Raw genomic sequence first — 26,146 nt, 5'->3', positions numbered from 1 at the left:
CGCCGCCGCCCCGTCCCTCCCGCGGGGCCGGGAGCGGCTCCCGCCGGCGCCGGCGCCTCAGGTGCCCCGCGGCCCCGCCCCCGCCGCAGCGCCCGCCCGCCATTGGCCGCACGCGCCCCGAGGTGTGCGGGGGGGGCGGCGCCCCCGCCCGGACCGTCCACCTGACGCCGGCGCGCGCCAATAGGCGCGCGGGGGCGGCGCCGCCGTCACGCGGGGGCACCTGCCTTAAAAGGGCAGCGCAACAGGTGGCGGCCGCGGGGCCCGGCCGGCCCGCCCCCGCTCCCCGGGGCTGGACACTGGACACGGGAAAGCTGCGCCCCGCACAGCTCCGCACCGACCCTGCACTCTCCTCCCTACGCCACATACACCCGTGTCTGCACCACTGCCCGACGGGCTGTGCACCGCCCGAGCTAGCGCTGCCCTCCTAACACGGCCCAGCTTCGAGGGAGGGGGCCCTTGCGTTTTCTTGGCTTTTCTTTCTGTATTCATCTTCTTTCCCTCAACCTGCTTGGAAAACGCTTGAAGCACACGAAAAGGAGTTTCATCATCAGTGGGCACACCACGCTGAAGCACAGCCCTTGATGGAGGGAAAACACCGAGGGCTGAAATTTCTCTCGGAGAGCTGGAAACATATGGCAGAAGGCAGCCTGCCAAAGCTTGCAGTATGCAAGAGATATCAAACCCTTTCCTGTTAATTAATCTTAGGCATATTCATCCTTAAGATGGTGACTTGTTTCACAAGGTCCCCATGGCTAAAAAAAGCCTATGTGGCTATGAATCCACTAACGTTCTTTTTTCTCCAAAACGCTCTTCACTGATGGTCATTTTCTACCTTGACATAAAAAGCTGCAATTTCGTTAAGAGACGAGCCCAGTTCCCTGCCGAGAGTGTTTTTCGCCCTCTGAAATGTTCAGATCCACTCACCAGCAGTACAACTGCCCTCACTCACTTACCCTGGGATGGATCCAAGAGCTCTGCACTGTTTTGAATGGAGACTCCCCAGGGTAGAAGACTGGCAGGAGAGACAACGCTGCCAAGCTATGGCAATGCAGAACCCAACTTACTTCTTCCACAAACCTTTATTCTGTGCCACAGTAAAGAGTCCAGAGGAGACAGTTACAGTCCCTACCCCACAAGTCCTCACACACACATCTGTTCTTCCGATGTCTTGAATTAAAAGCTGATGTGGCTATTAACTCTCAGTCTTGCTGCTCTGTGTCCTGTTCAAGTGGTCAAAGCTTCTTTGGAGCATGGAAAGGGAAATCTTCAGCTGTGAAGAAATAATCCGCCCCCCCACCAATTACTTAAGTCAGTCTCCTGCATGGGTGAGTGATATCAGGAAAATAAAGTCTCCCTCCTCCTTTTCATTTAAACATTTCATGTGATTTCCTCCTCCCTGTTTCCATAAACAGTTGGCTTACTGTGCTCTCCTAACAGCTACACTCTGTGGAGTTTATAAATACTAACAGTCCAGGATGACAAAGTCTTAACACCTCACCAGACAACAGCACAGCAGATAAACAACCCCACTCATTTTTAGTCACAGATAATGTTCAGTGCAAATACTCCAAGGAACATGGCAGCACAATATTAATTTTCTTTTACTACCTGGCCCTCCTAGTGCATTTTGATGCATAAAACATGTTTAGATTATTGACACCCCTCAAAAAACGTAAGGTAGCAAGCATTATGATGTGTCAGGACTTCCAGACAAAAAGTGTTATTCTGGATGAAAAAGGTGGCTAAATTCTCACTTTTCTCTTTTTCTCACTGCGTGTTCAAAAAGCACTTAACGCTTCAGAATTAGGAATTGTTTGGATAGTAAGCAGAGAAAATAAAAAGGGCATGAAAACCAGAAAATTTTGTCTCTGAAGTGAAACTTCCAGCACTTAGGCTTTTTCAAGTTATGATCAAAGTAGTTAATTAATAGATTAATGGCAGTTGTGCATGCAGAGACACCTCTAAACGAGGAGTATAAAAAATGGCTTCTTTTTCTAACCTCCTTTAGTGCATGGAAGAACAAAGCAAACGATGCAGAAAGGTACACATGAACTCCCTCTTCAGCTTTCCTAAACTAATAATTTATTCCATCACATTGCAAGATATAATAAAAAAAGTTAAAATCAGAGTATTCCTGAGTAGTAAGTAAAAACTAAAGCATGATCTTACTGTCCTTCAGGTACCGAGTTGAAATTTCAGCCTAGGAATTGTAAGGATTTAACAGTCATGGACTTCAGGATCAAAGAGACACAACAGTATTTAACATATTTCTTTTTGTGTGTGTGTCTGTAGTATACAAGAGCCTAAAATTTTAAGTTACTGTGAAGGAGGATTATCTTCTCTGGAGCCTCTCAGAAACATATGGTCTGCAGAATTTATTTATTTTTCACTGGAGATCAGGTGACCCCTTAATACCAACACTAAGTGAAGCTCTTGCCAGTATCTAGAAGAGTAGTGAGGAGCAAATGCTATGATAAACCTGAATGAAGAAAGCCCATAATAAAATGGGAAAACACTTCACAAATCTTAATAAGAGTGTTCTTATAAAAGGGAATCTGTTTTGAAATACTCCAGGTCTTTGCTTTGTCATGATTCAGAATTGCATTAACACATCTCTTAAGCACTTGACAAGCTTAAGAAAATTGACATGAGTACTTGCATCTTAGTCAAATTAAAAAAAAAAAACCTAAACCAACAAAAAACAAAACAAAACAAACCCACCCACAAACAAACAAACCTATCAACCCAAACAAAAAGCAACCAACCAAAAAAACCCTAACCCTCCAAGAAACAGATTCAAAACCAAAGCAACCCAAAACATCAGAAACATAAGCACTGCCTATTAACTAAACTCAAGCCTAGGGCAAAACAGATCAAGAAAACTTTATCTAGCAGCAGACCACATCAAACAAAAGCTGATAATACAAGGGAGAAAACTTGAGTTGTTGAGAAACAAGAACATCGCCAGGAAAGATTTTCAGACCTACCTGCTCAAGCATTTCAATTGAGTCTCTTAAAACTCCCTTCACATGTTTAACCTGTTCCTTATCATATTGAGGCATCTCCTCTTTTGATACAATTTCTGGGGATATGCTGAAAAAGATTTGAGATTACATCAGAAACATGAAACAAGCATCTCAATGTCTTTTTAAAAGCAACTGTTCTCTGCCACCATTGCTCAAAGCATCCTCTTATAAAAGCTACATACAAAGCTGCCTGCAGTTGAATTCCAATCCCTGTTTTCTTGAAGCTAGTACCTCAGACCTTTGCAGGCAACAGCCACCAAGAAAAAACTGTCCTCACATTATGTTTTCAATGTAAGGTCCACACTTCTGGGAGCCAGATCCTTCTTAGGAAGAAAGTTGCTCTAACCAGTTCTGAGATGGTCACTACGGGAGGTCCCCACACCCCTTCCACACTCAAAATCAGGATATGTTTTTTTAATGTTTTTGTTGATACTGTATTCAAGAGGAAGCAACATCTTTCTGTGTCTGAGTAGAAAAGGCACCTAACATGGAAGTTTGTGAAGGAGAGGAGATGTAGGAGACTCACAGAGAGAAGCTAAAAAGCTAAATGAATCTTTAACATTCCATTTGAGAACATGCTGGTTCACACAGGATGAACATTTCAGTTCTGTGATCAGCACTATGATATTCACAGAAGATGAGTCACAGCAGACTGATAAATGCAAACTAAGGTTAACATTTCTCCCAAAACAGCTTGTCAAAGAAGAAATTTATTACTGCAAGATGAAGTCAGATATGTCACTGGATTTCAGCATAGAACACAGGAGTACAGCAAGCCCCAGCCACTTCTGAAAAATTATAAAAAATGAAATTGAGTGGCAAGTTATTTTTTTAGATCCGATTCTTACATAAGCTGAAGAAGAAAGCAAGCAAAGATTGTGAACTCAACTTACTTCAAAGAGCTTTCCTCCTGAAGCTGGACATGATAAAGGGACTGGGCTGCATGCTCTATCTTTGAGAGTTTGAGGAACAGTGTTATATTCAGCAAGACCAAGAGCAGCAAACTGTAGATAGAACAAAAATCAAGTTTTGTAAGAATTTCAGTTGCAATGCTACAAACACAAGATCATAGCTAAAGATAGCTAAGGAAACAGAATCCTCCCAGCATCCTGGGAGAAAAAAAGGTGTAAGGCAGCACTATACTGAAAATGAGTATCTATCTGAACAATTCTTAGCAGTTACCATTAAGCTGGGTAATGGCAAACAACAGTAACTCTTCTTGGAACTTTTAAAATTAGGAATTAGCAGATGCTAGACTTTATTTTTTAGTAGGATCAGACCTAAGAAAACCTGTAAGGCAGACTAGTTTGACAAGTCAGCATTTTCATCCTGTCAAGGATGACATTTTCCAAGTCAATCCATTCTCCTTTCATACCCACATGTTCCACTCAAATTAGTTTACCATGCTACATGCAATCTTAACATGTAAATGAGGAACAAATACAGATAAAAACCAAGATGAGCTTGACCAAGCAACACTTTAATGCAAGTGAGTACTTACAAGACACTCATTACTACAATGATGGTGGTGGTCCTACTTACTGCATCTCTTTTCCTTCCTATAGGGCATGGAAGAGAAGGAGGTTAAAAAGTACTAAAGAACATTCCTAAAGGATGTCTGCAGATAGATGCATGTCAATGCACAGCACTTCACACAGAATAGCTCAATAACTTCTGATAGAAAACAAAATCAGGTCATGTAGGTGCACAGGATCACCTCCAACATTCACCAAGGCATTTTTGTAGTCATCTCTGAAGCTGGCTGAACAGTCAGGCTCTTCCATCAGAATTCCCCCTACCCACTGTGTTGGGGAGAACACAATGCTGGGGCATGGTCACATTAAACCTGAATAGCCTGAGAAGGTTGCAGTCCATCTATTACTACCATGCCTATGTGCTGCTAGTCACACACAGCACAGACAGGCTGCAACGTGGCTCCCTCCTCTCTCCTGCCTGTGCTCCTCCTCACATTTATCTTTCTGACAACCAATGTCAGTTACATTTGTAACTTGTCCCACACCCCTACCTGGTTTATCTATTGTTTTGAAAACAGCCCTGCAAGAGGCCATCTGCTATTCAGCAGGCATCAGGGATCAGACACTGAGGGACAGAGTGTGCATATTCTCTGCAAACTGAGCACCTATCACTGTGGGCACACTGATCTTGAAATATAATTAATTTTGCACATCCTGCCCTGCACAAAAGACATACATAAAAGCTGTAGTGTACACAGAGACATGCTCAACTGACAAATGGAGCAACAGTAGCAAAATGAAGTAATTAGGAAGTAATGTCACACAGGTAGAGTCCTTTACACACGCTGCTGATCCAAATATTCTCTCAGTGCTATCCATACTCAGTGTTGCCTCCCTCTTTAGGGAAGTGTACTTGCTCCTACTTCAACTGTTTATAATTCAAATTCTGTCATGGAGTCCACCATTCCCTGGTGCAAACTAGTGCACAGATGTTCCTCATCTCTCTAGGTGAAACTAACATTGTATATGCTGGTGGCCAAGTCTGTCGTGCCTAAGGGCAGTAGAACTGCAAGAAATGCTTCAGTGACCCAGAAATTACAGAAGCATACGGGAAACAGACTTCTTAACATTAAAAATCAATAACAAAACTGAGATGACAGGGCCAAGAGGCAAGTGGCAAAGTTCAATCAACTCATGACCTGTGTGTGCAGTTATTTGAAGAAAAAAAAGAAATTTTTCAGAAACTTTACAAGAATCAGGTTTTTTTCCCCTGATCCAATCTCATTTTTAAACCTTTGCAGATACAGAACAGTATTTAAGATTTTGGTTGATTTTTGTTTGTTTTAAAACTGAAGGTGATATTGGCCTTAATTTCATTAAATATTCATGATAAAAGTGATCATGCATACTCCAAATATACTTTATGCAGGCTTGAAGAAGCTTGAACTTGTTAAAGTATTTGCTATCACAGACAAGAGCAATATATACACAAGTGCTACTCTTGCATTATTTTAAGAGTTATGCTTTCTTTAACATACTTTTTGGAAAACACTTGATATAAAAAATTCCTACCTATTAAGCTGCCCTGGGACTCTACTCCAATATCACCAGAGGAATGTTGGGAAGAGCGTTTGGGAAGTGATTCTGCCAAACCCCGGTGTAAAGTGCGTCGCCTTCGTCTCAGAGCAAGCAATTTCCCAGAGTCTTCTATGGATTGATTAATTGCATATTCCTCCATTAGGAGATCTGATTCTACAGTGGGAAAAAAAAATAAGGTTACCAAACTGTCAAAAACAAAGCTGAAGACAAATTGTGAGATATGCAAGGTGACAATGAGAGGAACAAGCACACCTTCCAGCACATGAACTTAAAGCAGGTAATTGGCAAACTACACCCTGACCTCCACCTCTGTTCTATTTTCTAGAGGGCACTTGGAACACTCTGCAGAGGTGGTGCACACTCAGCCCAGGCAGGATTGTTCAATGCTATGCCAGACAGCAGTTGGAAGAGCACTGCAAGACACTGTTAGACTGAGGCTAGAAATTGTGTTAGACTGTGAGCCTGCAGCAGTGGCTGGCCAGGCTGTGAACAGACATTCATGGAGCCTGCCAAGTGCCACTGCTTCTCTTCTCATATGCACAGTCAAGGAAATTCTTAGAGATAAGCACATGCAGTTGAGAATAACAGCTTTCCTGCTGCTCCTTGTATTTCCTTCTGAAAGCCATTATGGCCAGGTATACAAGAGCCCCTTGTTAGCCACAAGGCTTCTTTCATACCCTGGAACTGGCAGAAACATTGATGACAGGAAGATCTGTCTTTAAGACTGCTGAGGTGTTGCCTTTTTTTCAAGCCATTCTCCTAGGAGCCAGGTTTGAGAGGCACAAGAACATACATAGCAAAGGTAGCCTGCTTAGTCCAGCACACAGAAAAAAAATGCCTCACCAAGTTGTTTGAAGTTTTCCTGTATTCCTCCCCAGGTATTCTTCTCAATTACAGACTTGACAAGGCCCCATGGTTGTTTTTTGTACTTCACTTCTGCAGAAACCCTAGAAAACAGAATGCAATAATGGAAAAGTGCTCTTCAAGGCAGCACAGTGATAGCAGAAATCTCTTATCAGAAGCAGCCTCCAGCTTATGCCTAAATTCTGCAATACCAACTGGAACTGCCATAGTTCTCCAGCTGGGCAGCACTTTCATTGAAAAAATGCAAGAGACAGACACTAGCAAAGACATCTCTTGCTAAAGCATCAAAATCTAAATGGCAAACTATGGGAAACATTTTGGAATGTTTTCCTTCAGACTCAGACTACCAGATGATTTCCACCCTCTGAAGCATTCTCATTTTAACACACATTTAAAATTGGATTCAGGCTTCCAGATAATAAAGTAATGATTTTTACTTTGTATGTGTACACATGGTATATTACATGGGCACTACAATAGCAGAAGGTGAAATTCTTCATCACAACTCATACATCAAGTGCTCAAATCCTATCCTGAGTAGACAGAAATTTAAATCTGTCTTTCTGTGAGCATGACAGAGGGGAAAATTACATTCCTACTGTGCATTACTTGCATTCCTCAGGTAAAGCTAATCAATACTGCTTCCAGAATAAAAATGAATTAGACAAGAATCCTTCAGAGGCATGGTTGTAACTGAGTGAATCGCAAAGCTACTCATAAAGGATGAAGTCCTTGATTTCAGTCAAGACGACTGACCATCCTAGAATACACCTTTTTCAACTTTTTAAGCAATCTTCCAAATCAATGTAAGCCCACTGTGTATGGTACAACAAAATAACTCCTTTCAAATAGAGTTTCTGAGCCATTTTAAACACAGTTTAGTAAGGCCAGCTGTAACATCACCATGTGCCATCTGTTCTATACACGTATGCTCTGTGCACCGTGTGCACCTAGGTTTTTGCTTGTATCCTAGCACTGTCACATGTCTCAGAAAAAACAAGTCTAGGTCTCAAAGAAGAACAGTGATTCACTCAAAAAAAATCCAAAGCAGTCTTTCAAGGACCTCCCTTCTCCCAGAAGAGAGGGAGTTTTCAGTAGTTTTACTGCCTGAGATTAGCCAAAATAGAATCCAGGCTTGCTAACTTTTCCTGAGTACTTATTAAGTTTCAGAAAAAAGCTCTTACTAAAGACAGCACCACTTACAATGTTTTCAACAAATGGGAGAGGAAATTCCATATCTAGATAAAGTTCACTTGAGTACCCTAATTGCAAAATGAAGTACATTCTATTTCCCTGCACATTCCTGTGAAACCATTCTCCTCTATAGGCCCTTAGCAAGGATGTCTGGGAAACCTTCTAATAAAGCATCTCAATTTTTTCCAATTTCTCCCACTCACATAGCTGCACTCAAAAACACAAGACTGGTCAGGACCCAGATCAGTCTTGGAGATGAGTTCCATACCTCAGAGTCACATCTCAGTTAATTTCTCACTGCATTAATGAGATCCAAGCACAGCATACACGTGACAAGAAATAAACTAAGCTTATTTTTCAGAAGAGAAGCCAACATTCTCTGTGCTGCTGGCAGATCTTTAAGTGATCATCAGCTCAGAACATCCCTGCCCTGGCTCCTGCCCTCCCCCCGTGCAGCACACAAGCTCACCGTAACCGGCACTTGTGACTGGATGTGCGGCTGATGCAGTATCTGTTCACAGTGTAGAAATAATCATGGTAGGGCACATCATGGGTCAGCACCTCAGCATCCACCTGGTAAGACTGACCTTTCTGGCTCTGCTTATGGAGGATCTATCAAAAAAGAAAATAAAATTAAGAAGGTATATTCATGGTACACAAATTTCCCCCCCCTGCTTTTCAGCCCAAGTTCTTAGGCTGGATCAACCAACTCCAAGTGAACTTAAGGAGAGAGAAAGCTTGAAGAACCACTATAAAAACAAGTTAAGAATATCAAGTATAGGTGGGGTGGGAAAAGAGAAGATGCCTCCTGCTAGAGACAACATTGGCAGCATCAGGACTTCCCCACTGCCACCTCAAATACCAGATACAAGGCTGGCCACTGCCTCATGACCACAGCTTTTCTTTGAGACCTTTCCCAAAGCAGAACTACAAAAGGGTTGAGACTGGAAGGCACCTCTGGTGCTTGTGTTATCCAAGAACTCAAGCAGGACTATCTAGAACTGGTTGCCCAGGACCATGTCCAAGTGGCTTTCCAATACCTCCAAGGAAGGAGGTACCACAACCTCTGTGGACAACCTGTCCCACTGCTCAGTCACCCTCACAGTGAAAAAGTGTTTCCTGATGTTCAGAAGGAATCATCTGTGTTTCAGTTTGTGTCCATCACCTCTGGTCCTGTCACTAAGCACCACTGAAATCTGTGGCCTTACTCAGAATTTTTTGCACCCTCCTTCAGATGCTTCTATAAATTTTAAGATGCCTCTGAGTCTTCTCTTCTCTGGGCTGAACATTTCCAGCTCTCTGCCATTTCTCACATGGGGTGCTCCAGTCCCTTCATCATCTTAGTGGCCCTTTGTTAGGCTCTTCACCTCTCATACTGGGGAGGCCAGAAGTGGACACTGAAATCCTTTAGTTGTACCTTTTCACCCCCCAGTTCCTAAGAGACGTTAATACTTTTCCCCACAAGTTTCATGGGAGTTTACAGCCATCTGTAAAGGTAGAAAGCCCCTCTCATTTAATAAGCATTGTCTCTCTAAGGGTGAGAGACACAGCAAGCCACCTGAGAGATGCTTTGTTTAAGCTGCAGATGCTCATTCAGTTCACAGAACTCTGACAGACCATAGAACTGACCTGTCCCTTGCTTTAAAGGGCAGCAGACAAACACACACATGCACACAGTACCTGCTTTTCAGTTGCAGTTGTGAACTTCCCACAGAGCGGATTGTTAATCGTTACAGTGTACGTCAAAGTCCTCAACTGATTGCCATTGGAGTCTCTATTCCAAGGGGTTGATACAGCATCTAGATGAGAAGTTATGCAAAATCTCACATAAAAATTACCTGTCTTATGTCTTAACAGTTTGAGAAGAGGAGTAGGGGGAAAGACGCAAAACTGGTTCCAATTAATTGTGGGGTTTTTCCAGGAAAAACCATACTCATGTAGTCTGCTAATAAAAAAAAGTGAGGCTCTGGATAGCCTCTACTGAGCCTGACTCTACTGAAATAGGGTGGAGAAAAGAGTAAACAATTAAATGAAAATATGTCATTTCCCATTTGCTTAAAGTTGAATAGATTCATTTAGCATTATCAAAAGCTTTTGCCACATTGCCTTCCCAGCTGACACTGAATAAATATTACCCTTTTTGACTTGATTTTCTGTTCTTACGGTCTCAGTGAATAAAATTTACTCATCCAGAAAATTAAAGCCTGTCAGTATCGTTTAGGAGGATGCAATGATTTTTGCCTGTGTACCAGCCATATAAATTTCACTATTTCTGGGACACAATGTAATCAGAAATACCCCAGAATGCATCAAGTTAATAACCTACTCAAAATTCAGGCAATTAAGGTGCAGTTTTGTGTTGCACTGCAATGAAGTTCTTACTCCAAAATGTGCATACCTAGGGAAACAATAGTCTAGGCTTAAATATCCTCTTTCATAGTGAAACTTTAAAGCTTTAAGATTATTTTAAAGCAAGGAAAAACTTAAAATTCAACTTAGACCTATTTAACAATTCTCAGAGGTAAAAATTTTCAGGGTAGCTTGTAACAGGCAGAAGGGTGAAGAGTTTATTACCTACTATACTCCTGGAATTAAGAAACCTCTGCATGAAGTGAGAATTGGTGAAAAGGATTTCAAACATCTTGTCTGCAGTGATGTGGAAAACTCTGTTTATAAAAAGTCTCCCATAGAGATCATTGTCAGAGACAGTCTCCTTCACTGCTAAGAAAGACAGAGATCAGATTAAGAACAGTATTATGCATAACCTTGATAGCATTCTAGGCTTTATTACAGCTTAAATCTTTTCCAAGCTTGCATCAGCATTTGTTTCTCACTCTCAGAAACACAGTAAGGATAGCAGCAAATGGTTTGGTAGGTAGGTAGGTTGCTTTCAAGAACAAATTCCAGGGCTGATTCTCAAATACACACCACTACCACCACTTTCCTGTGCCAATTGATAAATTAACAACAAAAGGTACCATCCATTTAATTATGCCTTCAGTATTTTACTAATCCTGCAAGAAACATTGGGGAAAGAAAGTTAGCATAATTTTCATTAATATGTGTGTCTACTGTACAAAGGACAAGAAAGAAGGACAGTAAAACCATAACAGTTTTCTTCTTGTGGCTGGTTTCAGAATTCTGCTTTTAACATTTGTAATACTTGTAATGTCCACAGTCTAAGAGACCAGGTAGACTCCCAAACAGTTCTTCAGTCCATACCTATTGAACAGTAACACAAGGGATACCCTGCTAGATTTTGCAGTCCCCAAAAATGCACGAAGACGCTCAAATGCCATTATCTATTTCAAAGCCACCGAGCACCTCAGTGGCATTCTGTGGCTGCAGCACTGATCTTTGCTATTTCTGCTTCTTGGTGGCTGCTGGCATGACTCAGCTTTGTGGTTTTCTCAGCCACACTTGCAAGAGATAAGGGATATAACTATAATCCTGGAGGGCAAGCAGTTTCCTGTGCCAATCTCGACTCAATCTGCTTATGCTTTAGAAACAAGTAAATCCTAAACTATAATTACCAGCAAGACAAACAATCCCCCCCCACCCCCAGCACCACTAAAATGAAACAAGCAGCCCAAAAGCAAATCTTGCAGTAGACAGACACAAGTCAGGATAGCCAACCTTTCAACTGATACAAATGAATGCTCAGGGCTAGGAAAGGTCAGTGCCAACCACGAATGCAAAGGGAGCCTGAATATCACACTGTAGTTCACTAGCTGCCTGCAGGCTAAGGTTACAGCACTTAAAACATTACTGGCTTGGTAGCAGTCAGTATTGATAAGGCAAATGCACCAACTGAACAACCACAGCAGTCCCCAAGGAAACCCAGTCCTGACTAAGCAGACTCCCTCTCTAGTACAGCTCCTAGCCTGCTAGAAGCCTGTTAGAACATCTGCCTCCAAAAAAGCTCTCCTTGATCTCATCAGGCTTCAGAGTAGGACCCCAAAAGTGAAGTGTGAGTATTTTTGTGCTTGCACAAGAGATTGACTTCCTCTCCATGCCGTGTTCTGCTTATGCAACTGTAATCCCACACAATTATGAGATGGGACAGAAAGCAAACACACATTTCAAGAGGCCTATTTAACCAGTCAATACACAGTCATTACACATAGAATATGAATTCTGCTGTGCTGAAACATTCTGAAGGAAGCCAGAAATTCAGCCTGAGTTTTCAGCTTATGCTCACTGTATTTTCTCTCCTAACTGAATCTAACTCTAACAAAAGGCAGGCCAAGTGAACTGTAAGTTTGACCTAATTTAACACGACCGCAACATTACAGATCTCTCCTCTCAGAGTGCACTCCCCACATCCTCTCTTTTGCTAAGAGACAGGAAATTTCAGATACTGATGCTGACATCTCCCCTGCCTAGTGTGCATCAGCTAGCACAGCATCAGCTACCAGGCAATTCAAACCTAGTTACTGTGGTTGAGTGTTACTCAGCTGGACATTGACATGCCCAAGGAATCTGCTACTACTTTAAAAAAAAAAAAAAAAAAGACATCCAGACACATGATCAAGCCACCAGATAAGCATCAGATCAGCTTTGTCAGCTATTTGTATATGTCTTGGCAAACACAAGATAACACAAGTTACCTCTGCCCCAGTGAGTCTGAGCTAAACAACTCAACTTCACGTTCACCTGAAATGCCTGAGGATAGCTACTATTTCTCTGCTGATACAAGGTAATTTGGTAAGCCGGGCAATTTCTGATATGGACAAAGCCCATGCTTTATTACTTTAAGGTGCAGATCTTGCTACTAAGCTCTGTTACTCTGAGTCTGTCCTCTTTCTAGTGAGTCTGAAGAAATAGCACCCACAGGTCTATACAAAACGTCCCATTAATTTATTTACCTACACTAGCTCTATATGGTCATGTCTCTAATAAGGAATAGTCAATGAAGTGCCAGTGCACGAGTATCTATTGAGACATACGTTTTCTGCTTACAGTCCTTCTCAGCTCTTGGAAGAAACAAAGGGTTTTTTTGTTGTTAGCACATACAGCAGTAATCAGAAAATCCAGGCTAAACCTGGGTTTACATATTGGGCCCATCAGCTACTTTAGATGCTAGGATTCAAACAGCTGCTCTCCAGAAAAACTGTAAACTCTTTGGACAATGGGTCTGGAAGGTGCATGTAGGTATAAACCTGCAAGTAGCAGGATACACCAAGAGCTTGACAAGCTTCAAGTCACTTCCATCGGGGCTTCTCAAAATTTATCTGTAGAAATCCTAGATGAAGCAGTGACCACAAACAGTAGCATAGCAATAAGCACACACTTTATACACTTGCAATTCAGACACAACAAGCAGCTTTAACCACTTTATCTCTGCTACAAGTGAAGATGCATGTTTGTCTAGTGTTTCATTTTACACAGGTAAACCTGTATCTGCCTTTGTTTTTCACAACAGCAGGGCAACATGAAGCATTTTACCCAAGACTGGCTTCAAATGCTCTTTATTAACAAAATGTTTTGTGCAAATACAGAGATATCAGTTTAACTCCTTCACTTTCAGTGCTGTTCTAACCCCTCAGCAGCATACAATTATCAACACTAACTTTCTCAACCCGACTACATTTATAGCTGAATTGGAGCTGTCTGCTAAAAGAACATGAGATTATTCTGACTTTAGGTAAGGATCCCGAGGGACCCAAAAACACAGAAGTAAACACATTACCCAGCGTGTTCTGGCTCAGCCTAGTGACAGCAGGTCTATTCCCTCCCCCACTACTGCCTTGCACTTCCTAAGGTCATTTTCATCACTGCAAGGCAAGCTGTGAAATAATGTTTGAATATAATACCATTATGCAGCAAAGATGGTAGAGGCTTAAAGACATCTGCAGTGCAAAAAAAAAGACAAAAAAGGTGGGGGGGTGGAAGGGGCAGTAAGAAAATTGTTATTAAAATTCCCCTCAACAACCAACAGCAAAAAGCCAAACACATACCATAAGCAAATTAAAAAAGCTGAACTGATAAGAGCAGAGGCTATCAAACAAATTAGTAAGAAGGCTGATTTTTCCACTCCACAGAGATGGGTGTGGATCAGGAGTTTTAAAAAGTATGTATGCAAATCTTGGCCCTGTTGAACATTTCTATATCGCTCAAGATGGGGAAAAATTACAGGCTGCATGGAAGATATGTAGGTAGAAGCTTTTAACCAAATACACCTGAAATCAAGTGAATAAAACCAATTCCTAGAAGTGAACATATTCTAGACATCATCTATTTAAAGACTGTATCAGCAGTATTAACCATTTTCAGAGAACTCTCCTATACTTTAAGTACAGAATTATCTTGGAGAGCTACTAAGTATTGTCACAATGCTAGCTTTTTCCAGTTCACAAGATAAGAAATCCCCACCACTTTTTGCCTTCAGGTGACTTAAACATATATCCTCCAAACACCCAAGTAAATAATTTTTTTTCAACAAAATATATCCTTTAGTATTTTGATTAACATGCCAATAAGATAAGAGGGCTACTTTTCCTTACATAGAATATATATCCAAAATGTTGTACTGGGGGGTAAGAGGGGGACAACTAACACAGGGCTGAACCTAATTTCAACTGTCCTGTATTTTAAACACTGTATGTCCTATATACCACTATCTGCAAGCAGTCAAGCCTCTGCTGTGCCCATCTTGCAGCATCATGGTGCAGGCAGCTATGCTCTCCTGCAGAGCATACATTTAAGGTGTTTATTAGTACATACAGCATCAACACAGTAAGTCTGTCATGTTACACAAGGAGAACAGAAATGTGTGATCTCCCAGTATACAGTAGAGCCTTCTAGCAGAAGATATTGTTTTCCCTATATCCTGCTTCCCCCTTCTTTCTTTGAAGTATTTCATGTTGCTGAACATGGTCATTGAAAACAAACAAACAAACTATATACTAAAGAGCCTTGAGGAAATTATAAAGATCTCTTGGCCCTGTGTTGGAAACATGTATTCTATGCTTGAACTAAAATCTGTTTTCCAAAATTCAGAATTAAGGCCACAGATATTAATGATTAGCTTAGCTAAAAGTTTGTCATGGCTCAGGATTTATACTCTGATTTATGAAACTGGACAAAAACACCAAGATGCAGGTCAATAGGCCAGTGGTGCACACTGGGATGCAGACCCCCCCATCCCCAAGGTGCTTAGGACAAGGGAATTAATGTTGTGAAGAACAACAGTCTTGAGCTTGCCCCTCACCTTATTTGCCAGGACACCTCCATGGGCAGCCTGAGTGTGAGCCAGAGGACACAAGAGAAATTATTCGCATGGGTAAACCTTTGCCATGTAGGAAAGCTAGTTTCATTTGCATGAAGGAATTCACCTTGTAAGAGTGTGGGGCAACTGCAACAGAAAACAGACAGAGAAACAGAAGAAAAAAATCTAAGCATAAAGATTCTGAGAGAAAAGATTAATGTTGTGAGTCTAGAAAATCCTGCTCTGAATAAAAAAAGACTAGTCTTGGGGAGGGAAGAGAAATAAGAAAGGCAGCATAAAGTCAGTTGTCTTTTTATTAGAGATATCTCCAGTTTAATATGCTCTATTTATTCAACAGCACTAATGCAGGCATGACAGGGAATATTTACTGCTATTGTTTAGGCAACTAGCAGCAGGAAAGACAACAGGACTACTTTTTAATCAGTTTCACCAAAGACCTTCTCCATAAAAAACAAAATCCAGAGACAGAAAAGATATAGTAATAGGAAGATAGGAAAGCTGCAAAATATCAGAAACATCCAAAGGCAAGAACTTTCTGCTGGTCTAACAGATACACCTGCGAAAGAGTAAATTAATTTGTGAAGCTTGTTAAGTGTGTAGGAGTACGGCCTGTTTAAGTAGGTATATTCACAAAAATGATAATGCCTGACATGCATTGAGTTGAATCTGAACTCAAGCCAACACAGAAACAGTATGGGGGAGCAACAGCCAAGTTAATTTAATATAAGCATATCCCCAGGCAAAAATCACAACTTGAAGGCAGCCAATTCAATCCATAACTCTGAAAGCTTCCCTGCACATCTCAACAATCCCCCCCCAATGACACCTGCAAACAACTTCAGTTGTCAACTCTGAAACTACAAGACACAAAATTTCTCAGCGAGATTAAGAACTGCCTTCAATTAACTAAACTGTTCTATTCCTGCCAACAAGTGATGATTTGCACATGAAAGAAATATACAGCTGCTACTGAGCACTACTGTTGGGGTTTTCTGTCTTTTATTTTCTCCCCACCATACAACCTTGGAACCAATACAGGTTGTGCACACTTCACTTTAAAGGCATTTACAGAGCCCAAGATTCAGATATTACAGAATATCCACCAAAGTTCAGTGATCAGTCTGAACAACTACAGCCCTTTGGCACAGAAAACTTCCCCAGGCTAAGTAAAATCTCACCATAGACAAGTGAGAATTTGTCAGGGACTACTGTGGGACCATAGGACACGCACTGACAGACCTTGGCACAAGTCTCTCATCCACGTACCTGAGTTTCTTCTATCGGGTATTGGGTAATGAGATGTGAGATATGAGGCTGGTATATTAGGATCCATTTAAGATACCATTAACACAGAGAATGAAAGTTGCTGCAAGATATCCATTCAGGTTTTTCATCTTCAGAGCAGATTCAGAATATGCACAATACTCTCCTGAAACCCTGGGCTTTCAGTAAGTTCCTCAGCTTACTCCACCAATAACAATGAAGCCCATAAGCCTTAAGAAAGTGTAAGTGTAAAGAAGGGGGGTTGGGGGAATCTTTCAGAAACTTAAGTACAGCCTGAAATGTTTCCCCTCAGTTTCCAAGAAATACAAACAAAGGAAAGAAATATCTTTGAAATTAGCACCACCCCATTGTCAATAAACTTTTAGTTTAACGTGTTGGCAACTCTCTACCCACCAAAAGGGAGAAAGAAAACCACAATTTCTTTGTTTTCATTCTAAACACCCAACAACTTTCTTTTTCCGCCACAGAAACGAAGATTTAAAAAATGCTTTTGCTGCAATTCTGTGAAGCAAATAAGCAAACAAGTTTTGTAAGATCAGAAAGTTCTCTAACTTTCTCCACAAGTGAGATGGAACACCAAAGTCATGTTGTCTTACAGATCCCAACTGTTATGAGATTTACCTTCTTCACTATCTGAAGCACTGCTCTTCTCTGGAAGATTTTCATTCTCATTAAGGTCCAAGGACTTTTCTAGAGACCTGCTCCTAACTAGCTTAGCAGGTTTTCTTTCTGAAGATGGAAGAGGACTCTTTATTTGCTTCTCACTTGAGGACTCCTCCACCTGAAACAACCAAGAGCAGAAAAAATATCAGCAGAGACCATTAAAAAAAAAAAAAAGAAAGTTACTCTAAAAGAAGACAGCCATACAAAGTTAGCCACAAGTTCTATCTGCTCAATTACCACACAGTCAAGCACTTCCCCCTTGTTCCTCTACCCTAGCACAAGCACCCTAGTCAAGCACAGTCAAGCACTTCCCCCTTGTTCCTCTACCCTAGCAAACCTCTCTTCCCTTTATTTAAATATTTTACTAAACTCTGGTAACAGGAAACAGACTTACTTGTATGTACTGTTGGTACCAAGAGCTCCCTTAAATGGGACAGTCCCCTTGCATCCCTCTGCACAGTTTGGGTCCCTTCCCTGATTCGACATTAGCATTTATAAATTCATTAGCCTTACACAGATTTACTTTACATTCATCAGGTTAGTTTTTTCCTAACAGTTTAGCAAGGGTCCAACAACCCAGAGGGGAAGTGCAATGAAACAGGCAGGGTGCCTCTCTCTTTCAGCAAGATTAGATTACCCCAATTACATATTTGGAAAGTTCTTATTTTGTACTGTGCCAGCACCCTTTGAAAAAAGAAGTTTTAAAATACTGTCTAGAGCCATCCTACTTATAAAATATTATTTTTCCCACAAATAAAGCAATGGAGTATCATTTGCCATCTCCAATATATAAGCAGGAAGAAAGTCCCTCTGAACATCAGTCACTGAATCAATGATGCAGCTCTTAACCTTAAACAAGAACTGTCAGCTAAGCATGTATGCCTTTGCACGCCTAAAGAAGTAAAACTCCAGGGAAACTGCATGGACAAAGTTAGTGTATCTAAAAATGTCACCCAAAAAGTTTGGCTACCAGCTTTGAATCAGTTTTCATTCTAAACCTCTCCTCAAGGCCCCACTGCCTCCAGCGGAACATCTGGGATCAAGAGCAGCACGGCCCTAGAAGAGCAGTGCGAGGACCATAGTAAATATGATCAGGCCTCCTCAACGAAGTTGTTCTGATTCATCTGCAAAACCATCATCCCTAAAGAGTATTCAGCATTGACTCAAGAAAGCAAAAGCATCCACTCCTTGAACAGTCATCATGTACTTCCTGTACTTCTTGGGTTTTTTAAAAAATAAAAACCTGTTACTTTTCTTGTGCGACTAAGGGCTATTAGGTGGTGGGTGGCTGGAAAACAGAGACAGGCATAAATCTGACTGCAGTATAAACAGACAAAAGTACTCCTTCAGGGTCAAAAAATTATAAAGGAAGACTGAATCAGAAAAACAGATCAGTTAACAAATGCTCCTATTGAGAGAAGCTGTCATATAAGTTATACTCAGTCACATAACAGGATCTAGGACAGAACTAACATTAAATATCAAAATACCAATACAAATGGAAGTCCAAAAGGAGTTAGTTGTGACAGAACAGCCCAAAAATTGACACACTGATCTAGCACAAACCCAAGGAACTCTCATAGCATTTTGACAGCAATCAGGATCTAGTGAAGCAGGGTTTCCACCAGCAGCATAAGAGCAGCTCACTATGCCATGAGCAGAGCAGGAAAGCCAGGCTCAAGTCAGAAGGCAAAAGCAACAGTTCCTAGAAAAAAAAAGCTTTTCATGTTGTCATGGAAGAAGAGATTCAAGCTGGGGCTTTTGTAATAACTGATCAAGTTTAACACAGATTTAATGGGGATTTGGATTAGTCTGCGTTTTTTTCAAACTAAAGAGTAAAGATTTGTAAGATCTGTCAGCTGGAATTAAAGATGTATAATTTATTCCCTATTGTGCATTTATCTCCTGAGCTAGTCCAGTAGTGCTAAGCTCTGTGCCAAGGGTTTTTTGGTTTTCAGCCTGTGAACAGCAAGATCTGGGGCTGTAGTGCCTCCCTACAAGGGGAGGAGGGAAGATGTTGGCTGCAAAAACAGGCAACAAGGTGGCTCCCACATTCACATGTACTGAGAGGGCAGATGAGCTACACAGAGTTGCCTCAATCAACTACAGACAGCCATTGACAATATTTTTTTCAAGTCAAATACTAGACCCAACCCCTTCACTATTTCGATCTTCCTCTTATGAGAGCTTTGGGCCTTACTTTGTCTATCAGAGCAGTAAAGGGGAGTTTAAGCCTGTTGCCCTCCAGTCTTGGGAAGGTGGTTACGTGTGCTTTGTGCCATCACTGTGATGACTTCTGATAAAGACATTCTAAGCACTACTGCCTCCTCCTACTGCCTTTGTGGTTCTACAAAATATGCTGCAATCCTGAGCCTGTGGATATTCTTGAGTAATGCCAAGTGACACATACAGCTAAACAAAATCACTGTGCATTTTAGTTATCCTGAAACAGTAAACAGTTTAGTTACACATTTATCAAGACCGCACTTTTACACTATAATTAAAAGACTTTTCAGAGGCAGTTTATTCAAGGCAGAATCCTGGCATTTTTACAGAACAAATCCCCAGGCATTCCTCCTTACCAAAATGCCAAATTAGATTTAGCACCTTCAAGAGACATCTCGGGGTGTGGCTTCTTTTCCAGGCACAGCAATTATTTTTAAATGGCTTGTTCTTGCGCAAATACGACTTACAAGTGCAAACTAAGGCTACCTGTGTAGATTTTTAGTTATCCCAAACAGACCAAATTCCAGCAGCATCCCCAGTCCTCTCAGGCCTCCCTTACAACTCTCCAAAAATCTTGTTTTATACTGCTAGGGTTTCCATGAGGAATACCTATCACACAAGCAACTATGTTTTTAACATCTGAGAAACACCAATATTCTTTGCTGGATATGAGTCTCTAGCCATTAACTTGGATTTTGGCAAAACTATTTAAATCCTACTTAACCTCCAGATCAGCTTTAGCAAGTGACAAAAGTCAGAAGATTCACAGGGTAGTAGGGTAGTAAAAACTATTAAAATAGTCTCCTTTCTTCATTCCCCATATTCTCCAAAGCAAAATTTGGAGTAAGTACCCAGCCCTAGTGAAGCTTATAAAAAATGCATTAGCGGTTTATTTTCTTTTCCAAGACCTTTGGGATATCTAATAACCAAGAGAAAATATCTGCAACTTCTTAGGACTACAGCTGCACACAGGAGCCCCAGTAACTGTGTCCAATTTCAGATATCACCACTATTGCACTTGCTGTTCACACCAGGCAAACACATTCACAAATTCATAGAACATGAGTGAACACGAGTGAGGCATTCATGGTTGTTCAGCTGTACTAACCCAAGGCATCAAGGTAAAATTAATCCTTTTTATAGCAAGTGTGGGGGCATTCCCCTTCCTTCTGAAGAATTAAAAAAAGGTTTAATATATTCACAACAGCAGACTAACTGACCATTGAAGGCAAGGATGACAAAATGTAACTACCCCTAAAAAGCCTTATGTATAGGAGAGATAGTAATATAAGAGGAGATATATTTTTAAATGACAAATAGCATAAGCAACAAAGCACTGGAAGTGAAAAACGCATTACTTTCAAAAAGCATTTGGATAAAACACAAATATGGTCACAATGGGAACTGGATAAGAAAAAACAAGAAATTTTGTTTTTAAAGGAAAAACAAAAAACAGACCAGGGCATAAGCCTCAGCATTTCAGCCAGGCTGTGCAGCTAATTAGTGACTGAGCACTTCTGAAGCTCATACCAACAATATTCTCTTACACAGAATTTCGCTCACTTTCAAAATTAAGAAATATTCTTGACTTCTCAAAGACTTTGGAAGTTACAATCTCCATTCATCCTATGCTTACAGAATACACGTTAAGCCCATGTGCTTATCAACTACAAACAGCAAGAAAGGCTGTGTCAGCACTTACTCCTGGCAACACGTGTCTGTTGAGTGACTCTCCTTCTGTTTGAAGCGTGGGCTCATGAACTAAACCAATCATTTTGGGTAGTTTTTCATCCCTTTCTCCAGAATCATCACAAATGCTGGATCTGTGCAAACCAAAAAGGAAGAGATCTTTGAAGGTATAAGCACTGAGAAACCCAAGAAAGCATCTTGCGTGATTTTTGCATTGAAAACATGGCTGTTCAGATAACATTAAAAACTACCGAGTCATTCTTCCCACATACAGCTCATTAATATCAAGCCACCTTCCTCATTTCAGGCACCTCTCAGAACATTCAGCTTCTGATCATAAGGTTAATAAAACCAAGAGAGTGCTGTGGGAAATGAGGAAACATACAGCTTATAACTAATTTGGAAAGAAAAAGCATAAAGAAAGTGTTAGAAAATTTTTGCCTGCATCGTTTATTCCAAAGTTGCAAAGTTGTGACTTTCTAACAGAAAAAACCCAAAGTATAACAACAACAACAAAAAAAAACCACAAAAAAACAAAACAAAACAAAAAACAAGCAAACCCAAAACAAAACCCAAACCAATCAAACAACAAAAAAAAAAAAAAACCAGAAAATATTTAATAGAACATCTTTTGAAGCCTGTAATGAACTCGATATTTTTCTCACAAACATACTCTGATAACACAGGACTGAAGAGACAAATAACATTGTTCAGTTTTGTAAAGTCATGCTTATTTACATAGAGATATGTAAAGTGCTGTTATTAGATTGACACTGGCAGGTCATAGATCAGTTTACAATCGTTTTCAAAAAAATCAAGGCAACTCTTTCAAAAAAACACATCATTATTATTACAATTATTCCAGCTTTTCATATTATTATTCCTGTTTCTTAATTCAAGCTGAGGACAATACAAAAATAAGCTAAGACCTCAGATATCAGGAGAAAAAGGCAAAACAATATTTCAGTCTCCACAGAGGAGGGGAAGAAAAAAGTGTCTGAACAATAATATAGCTCCATTCTATTCAAACCTTCCAAACTGTTCAAGGACATACAGGTGCTGACTAGGCATCATAATGTGAAAAGGCTGCTATTTAAGCTACCCTATGCTGGTCCCCAAGCAGATCCAGGGAGAACAAGGTCTTCCTCTCTCCTAAGGGGCCTCAGCTGCATTGCTACTATTTTAAAAAATTCACACAGCTAAGTTTTTATGCACACTCAGTCTATGCAGTTCAGACCTTTGCATCCTTTCACTACAGGCTCAACCATTCTGGTAAGGCTACAGCAGCTCTTTAGAAACTGAGTTTCTAAGAAAGAGGACACTGCTTCTCCCCAGGTGTTCCAATAGGCTGTACAGCCACTCCTTACCGAGACTGCCCATTGTCCTCAGATGACGAGTGGAAGCTCTCCATCTCCTCACTGTTCAGGCCCAGCTCAGAGCCATAGCTCTGGTGCACCAGCTGCCAGAATTCCTGCTTGGTCAGCCTCTGAAACAAAGCAAGCTAGTCAAGAACCACGGTATGGAACAATAAGGCACTGGAGGAAAAACAGCAACAAGTTTGAATTACACCACAGCCTTTAACCTCAATTCTGACAAGGACCGAAAGCATTCAGGTATCACGTTCCAAGATTGGGTTTCAGCATTTTGGGCAACTGTACTCCTGCCTACTCCACACTCCCATTGCTGTTCAACCAATAACACCAGGCATAAGAAAAGTCACCATTTAAGAAAGCAACACTTGTAGCCACTACTTGCTTCTTCACATGTCACCAATATTTTCACAGATACCTTCAAGGTACCTCCGTCTTGAATTTCACTTGCTATGGCACAAGGTAAGTATTTATCTCTTTGATTCTGAACAAACTGCTTAACAGATACCCACATGTTTCCTGAGGATGCTCAGAGTACTTTACAAATTGCGGCACGCTAGCATTTCAGTCACTACACTGGTGTCTAGGTCAGCCAACTGTCCACTTTGCCAAGGTGGGACAGGAGGTCCTCTCTTTGTACCACCAGCATCCTCTTTAGGAAAAAATAGTTGCTTTTCTTCAGGATTACCTTGACTCATGACTAGCTAAGTCTTCTCCTTCTCTACAATATCTCTATCCTGTTCCACAAATTCCCACACCTACCAAGACATATTTAAGTTCATTTAAAACCGTCAGGAAAGCTTGGAGGTGAAAGTAGTATGGCACACTCCTATCTGCAAAGTAAGCAATGAGTTTCAAAGTCCACCTCGGCTGTAAAGGGCTGGGGAGGGGGGCAAAAAAAAAAAAAAAAAAAAAAAAAAAAAAAATAAAATAAAATACTAGTGATCTTAAAACAGAAGACACCACACTGGAAAATGTGCCTCGGCCACCACCAATATTGATCAAGGGAACAGGACTGTGCTAATGAGGCAGTAACACAAGTAGTGCTTACTATTTGCATGAAATGATGACATTAACTACCCATGCATTATTTAAAGGGCCTTTAAATGATCCTCTCCACCCGCTTGCTTCACCTGAAGAGTGTTAGTTACAGTACCGCAATTTTAGACAGGCACGGAGGAGCTGACCCGCGCTCAGGATGTAAATGCGCGCCCGCAGCCGCCCCGGCGCTCCCCGGGCTGCCGGCGGTCCCCGCGCCCCGTCCCGCTCCGCGACCCACCTGGCGCGTCCCGTGGGGCAGCGCCGCTCCCGGGACAGCCCCGCTCCCGCCGGGAGCCGCCGCCGCCGCGCTCCCACTTCCTGCTGGGCGGCGGCGCCGGGGCCCGGCCGGGGCCGCCCCCCCGTCATCGCCGGGGCCGGGGCAGCGCCTTCCTCGTCTGCCGCCGCCGGCCCTGGGCGGGACAGAGCCAATCTCGGCCGTCGCCGCCTCCGGGCCAGGGCCCACGGTGGTCCCGCTGCCTCCTCGCCCCCGCTGCGGGATCTCCGCGCTGCATCGCATCGGAGCCGCTGCCCCGAGGGCCGGGACAAACAACCCTCCTCGGGAAACGAGGAAGGGTTTTTCCCTCGAGTATTTTCCAGCACAACACGGTTTCGGGCTTTTCAGAAAACAGCTGGCAACAAGCACCCAATTGGCAGAGATCAGTTTCAAGGTATTTAATCCTAGCGAGGGCAAAGTAAACATTAAAACACAAAACACACAGCTATAAAGCAAGGGTCATAGCAGCTAATGCCAGCCGCCCTCTGCATGGGAGTTTGTTCTACACAGCAATGCAGTGCTGAAACACATGCATCCACTTACAGCTGACCTTATTTTCCCCACACATTCTGTCTTCTGAAGCAATAAACTCATAACCACAAACAACTACCTACAGCTGTTCTTATTAAATGGCCAAAAATAGGGGTGGGCATTACATGGTTTCAAAATATGACTGAGGTGAATCTTTAGCTAGCACACCTTCCAGCTAAGGAATCAAAGGACACAAATAAAGCCATTTTCATTTCTGTTGCCCAATACTGTGAATGCACTTGATTCCCAGTCATAATGGCACAGATCTAATGTTGCTAATTAAATTCACTGGTATGTTCTGTCTATGGGCAAATCAGTTTGCCCTTTTACAGTCAGCTCAATAGTTCAAGGAAAGCAGAGAAGCTTTTCAGCTTCTATAAAGGAATCTATAAAGCGGTTTCCTTTTGTTTTGTAAAAGCAATGTTACCAACTTCTGCTTCTAAAACAGGATTCTTGCACTCTGCTCAATTATTCCTAGCTCAGCTAGATATAATAAGTTCTTAATGGTCACAAGCCAAGATCAAACGAGACTTGCTTTATTGTATCAGAAAGAGTCAGTTCTGAAAACAAAGAAAGGCATACATTTTCTGGGTCAGACTTCTGCTTCTGAGAGGACGGCTGAGAGAAGCTCTGAAGCTTGAAAGGCAAAATCCAAACATGAATTACTTTGCCCATTCAAGGTGATGGTCTACACTGGCTTTTTCCTAAGTCAAAAACAAAGGCTACAAGAAGCAGCTGGGATACACTTTTGTCTTTTCAAGCAGAGCACAAATCATCAATACTTTGCTTCATGCCAGACAAAGCCGTGTCATGGCACAAACAATACTACAGAGTACCACCAACAGAAGCCAAGCTGATGATTTTTAGCCTCTATGGACAAATGCAGAAATAAGAACAAGACCTGCCATACAAGTTGACTAAAAATACAGCACTCACCATACACCACACTCCTGCCAGGCAACTCTGATACAGAACTCTGACTGTTTGCAGAACAGGGGAGGGAAACAGCAAACTCTCCCTCTAATTGCCTAAACATGAAATGCAGAATCAAACCAAATCTTCTTTCATCTCTTAAATTCATCTTCTTGTACACAAAGGTGCAAATAAGCATCTCTCTTTTCACAACCTTTCCTGAGAAACTGCTGGGGAAGGCAGAACTGCTGTCCTGGGAGATATTTGCCACAAGAAGCCCAGCTGATCAGAAATTCTGGTCCCTTCTCACACCTCTAGACTTACCTGCTACAATATCTCAAGAGACAGGTGCAAATCTCTACCCAGCAAAGCATAAGAAGAACAATAGGAAAATAAATCCAACTCTAAGGCAGAGGACTCATGGGAATTGAGACCGATTAAGTTAAGATCTTGTTCCATGAGAAATAAGGAGCGCTGTGTTTGTTTGGGATTTGAATGACCTGCCTAATTACATTTTAATTTGTTCCTTCTCCCTTAAACTTGAGGGATATTTGACACCCATAAGGTTTAGGAAAATAAAGCAAAACTGTGAATGGCACTGCTATTATTGTCAATAACAGCTATGAATAAATTTCTTGTGCCAATCTGGAAAGCCCACTGCAAAACAGGATTTTTGACTGATTTTAGAAACTGAAGTATTATTGAAAGCTGCAGTGGATGTGGAAGCAGCTATCTGTTTTATCAAGACCGGTGTCATGTCTCTTCCA

At 41.6% G+C, this 26,146-nt stretch overlaps 1 protein-coding gene across 4 annotated transcripts in view; it reads right to left on the bottom strand.

The window, feature by feature from the left end:
* Positions 1-1,060: 1,060 nt before the first annotated feature.
* GRAMD1C (GRAM domain containing 1C) overlaps positions 1,061-26,146 on the bottom strand; it is a 52,271-nt gene continuing 27,185 nt past the window's right edge. For 3 of the 4 annotated variants that reach the window (XM_053971427.1, XM_053971429.1, XM_053971430.1), the window contains 12 exons: positions 22,619-22,737; positions 21,265-21,385; positions 17,295-17,454; positions 10,733-10,879; positions 9,839-9,957; positions 8,628-8,770; positions 6,944-7,047; positions 6,074-6,253; positions 4,528-4,585; positions 3,920-4,030; positions 2,988-3,093; positions 1,061-1,270 (listed from right to left, as the gene is read on the bottom strand). In XM_053971427.1, the coding sequence (XP_053827402.1) occupies positions 1,193-1,270; positions 2,988-3,093; positions 3,920-4,030; positions 4,528-4,585; positions 6,074-6,253; positions 6,944-7,047; positions 8,628-8,770; positions 9,839-9,957; positions 10,733-10,879; positions 17,295-17,454; positions 21,265-21,385; positions 22,619-22,737 (1,446 nt within the window). In that variant the 3' untranslated portion in view covers positions 1,061-1,192. The remainder of the gene's footprint in view (positions 1,271-2,987; positions 3,094-3,919; positions 4,031-4,527; positions 4,586-6,073; positions 6,254-6,943; positions 7,048-8,627; positions 8,771-9,838; positions 9,958-10,732; positions 10,880-17,294; positions 17,455-21,264; positions 21,386-22,618; positions 22,738-26,146) is intronic. The other variant, XM_053971428.1, reaches the window with a different exon arrangement.

The sequence above is a fragment of the Vidua macroura genome, chromosome 2 (assembly GCF_024509145.1).
Source record: "Vidua macroura isolate BioBank_ID:100142 chromosome 2, ASM2450914v1, whole genome shotgun sequence".
NCBI classification, from domain to species: Eukaryota; Metazoa; Chordata; class Aves; order Passeriformes; family Viduidae; genus Vidua; species Vidua macroura.
The sequence above is the reverse complement of the archived record's forward strand: the minus strand, read 5'-3'. Positions and strand labels throughout refer to the sequence as shown.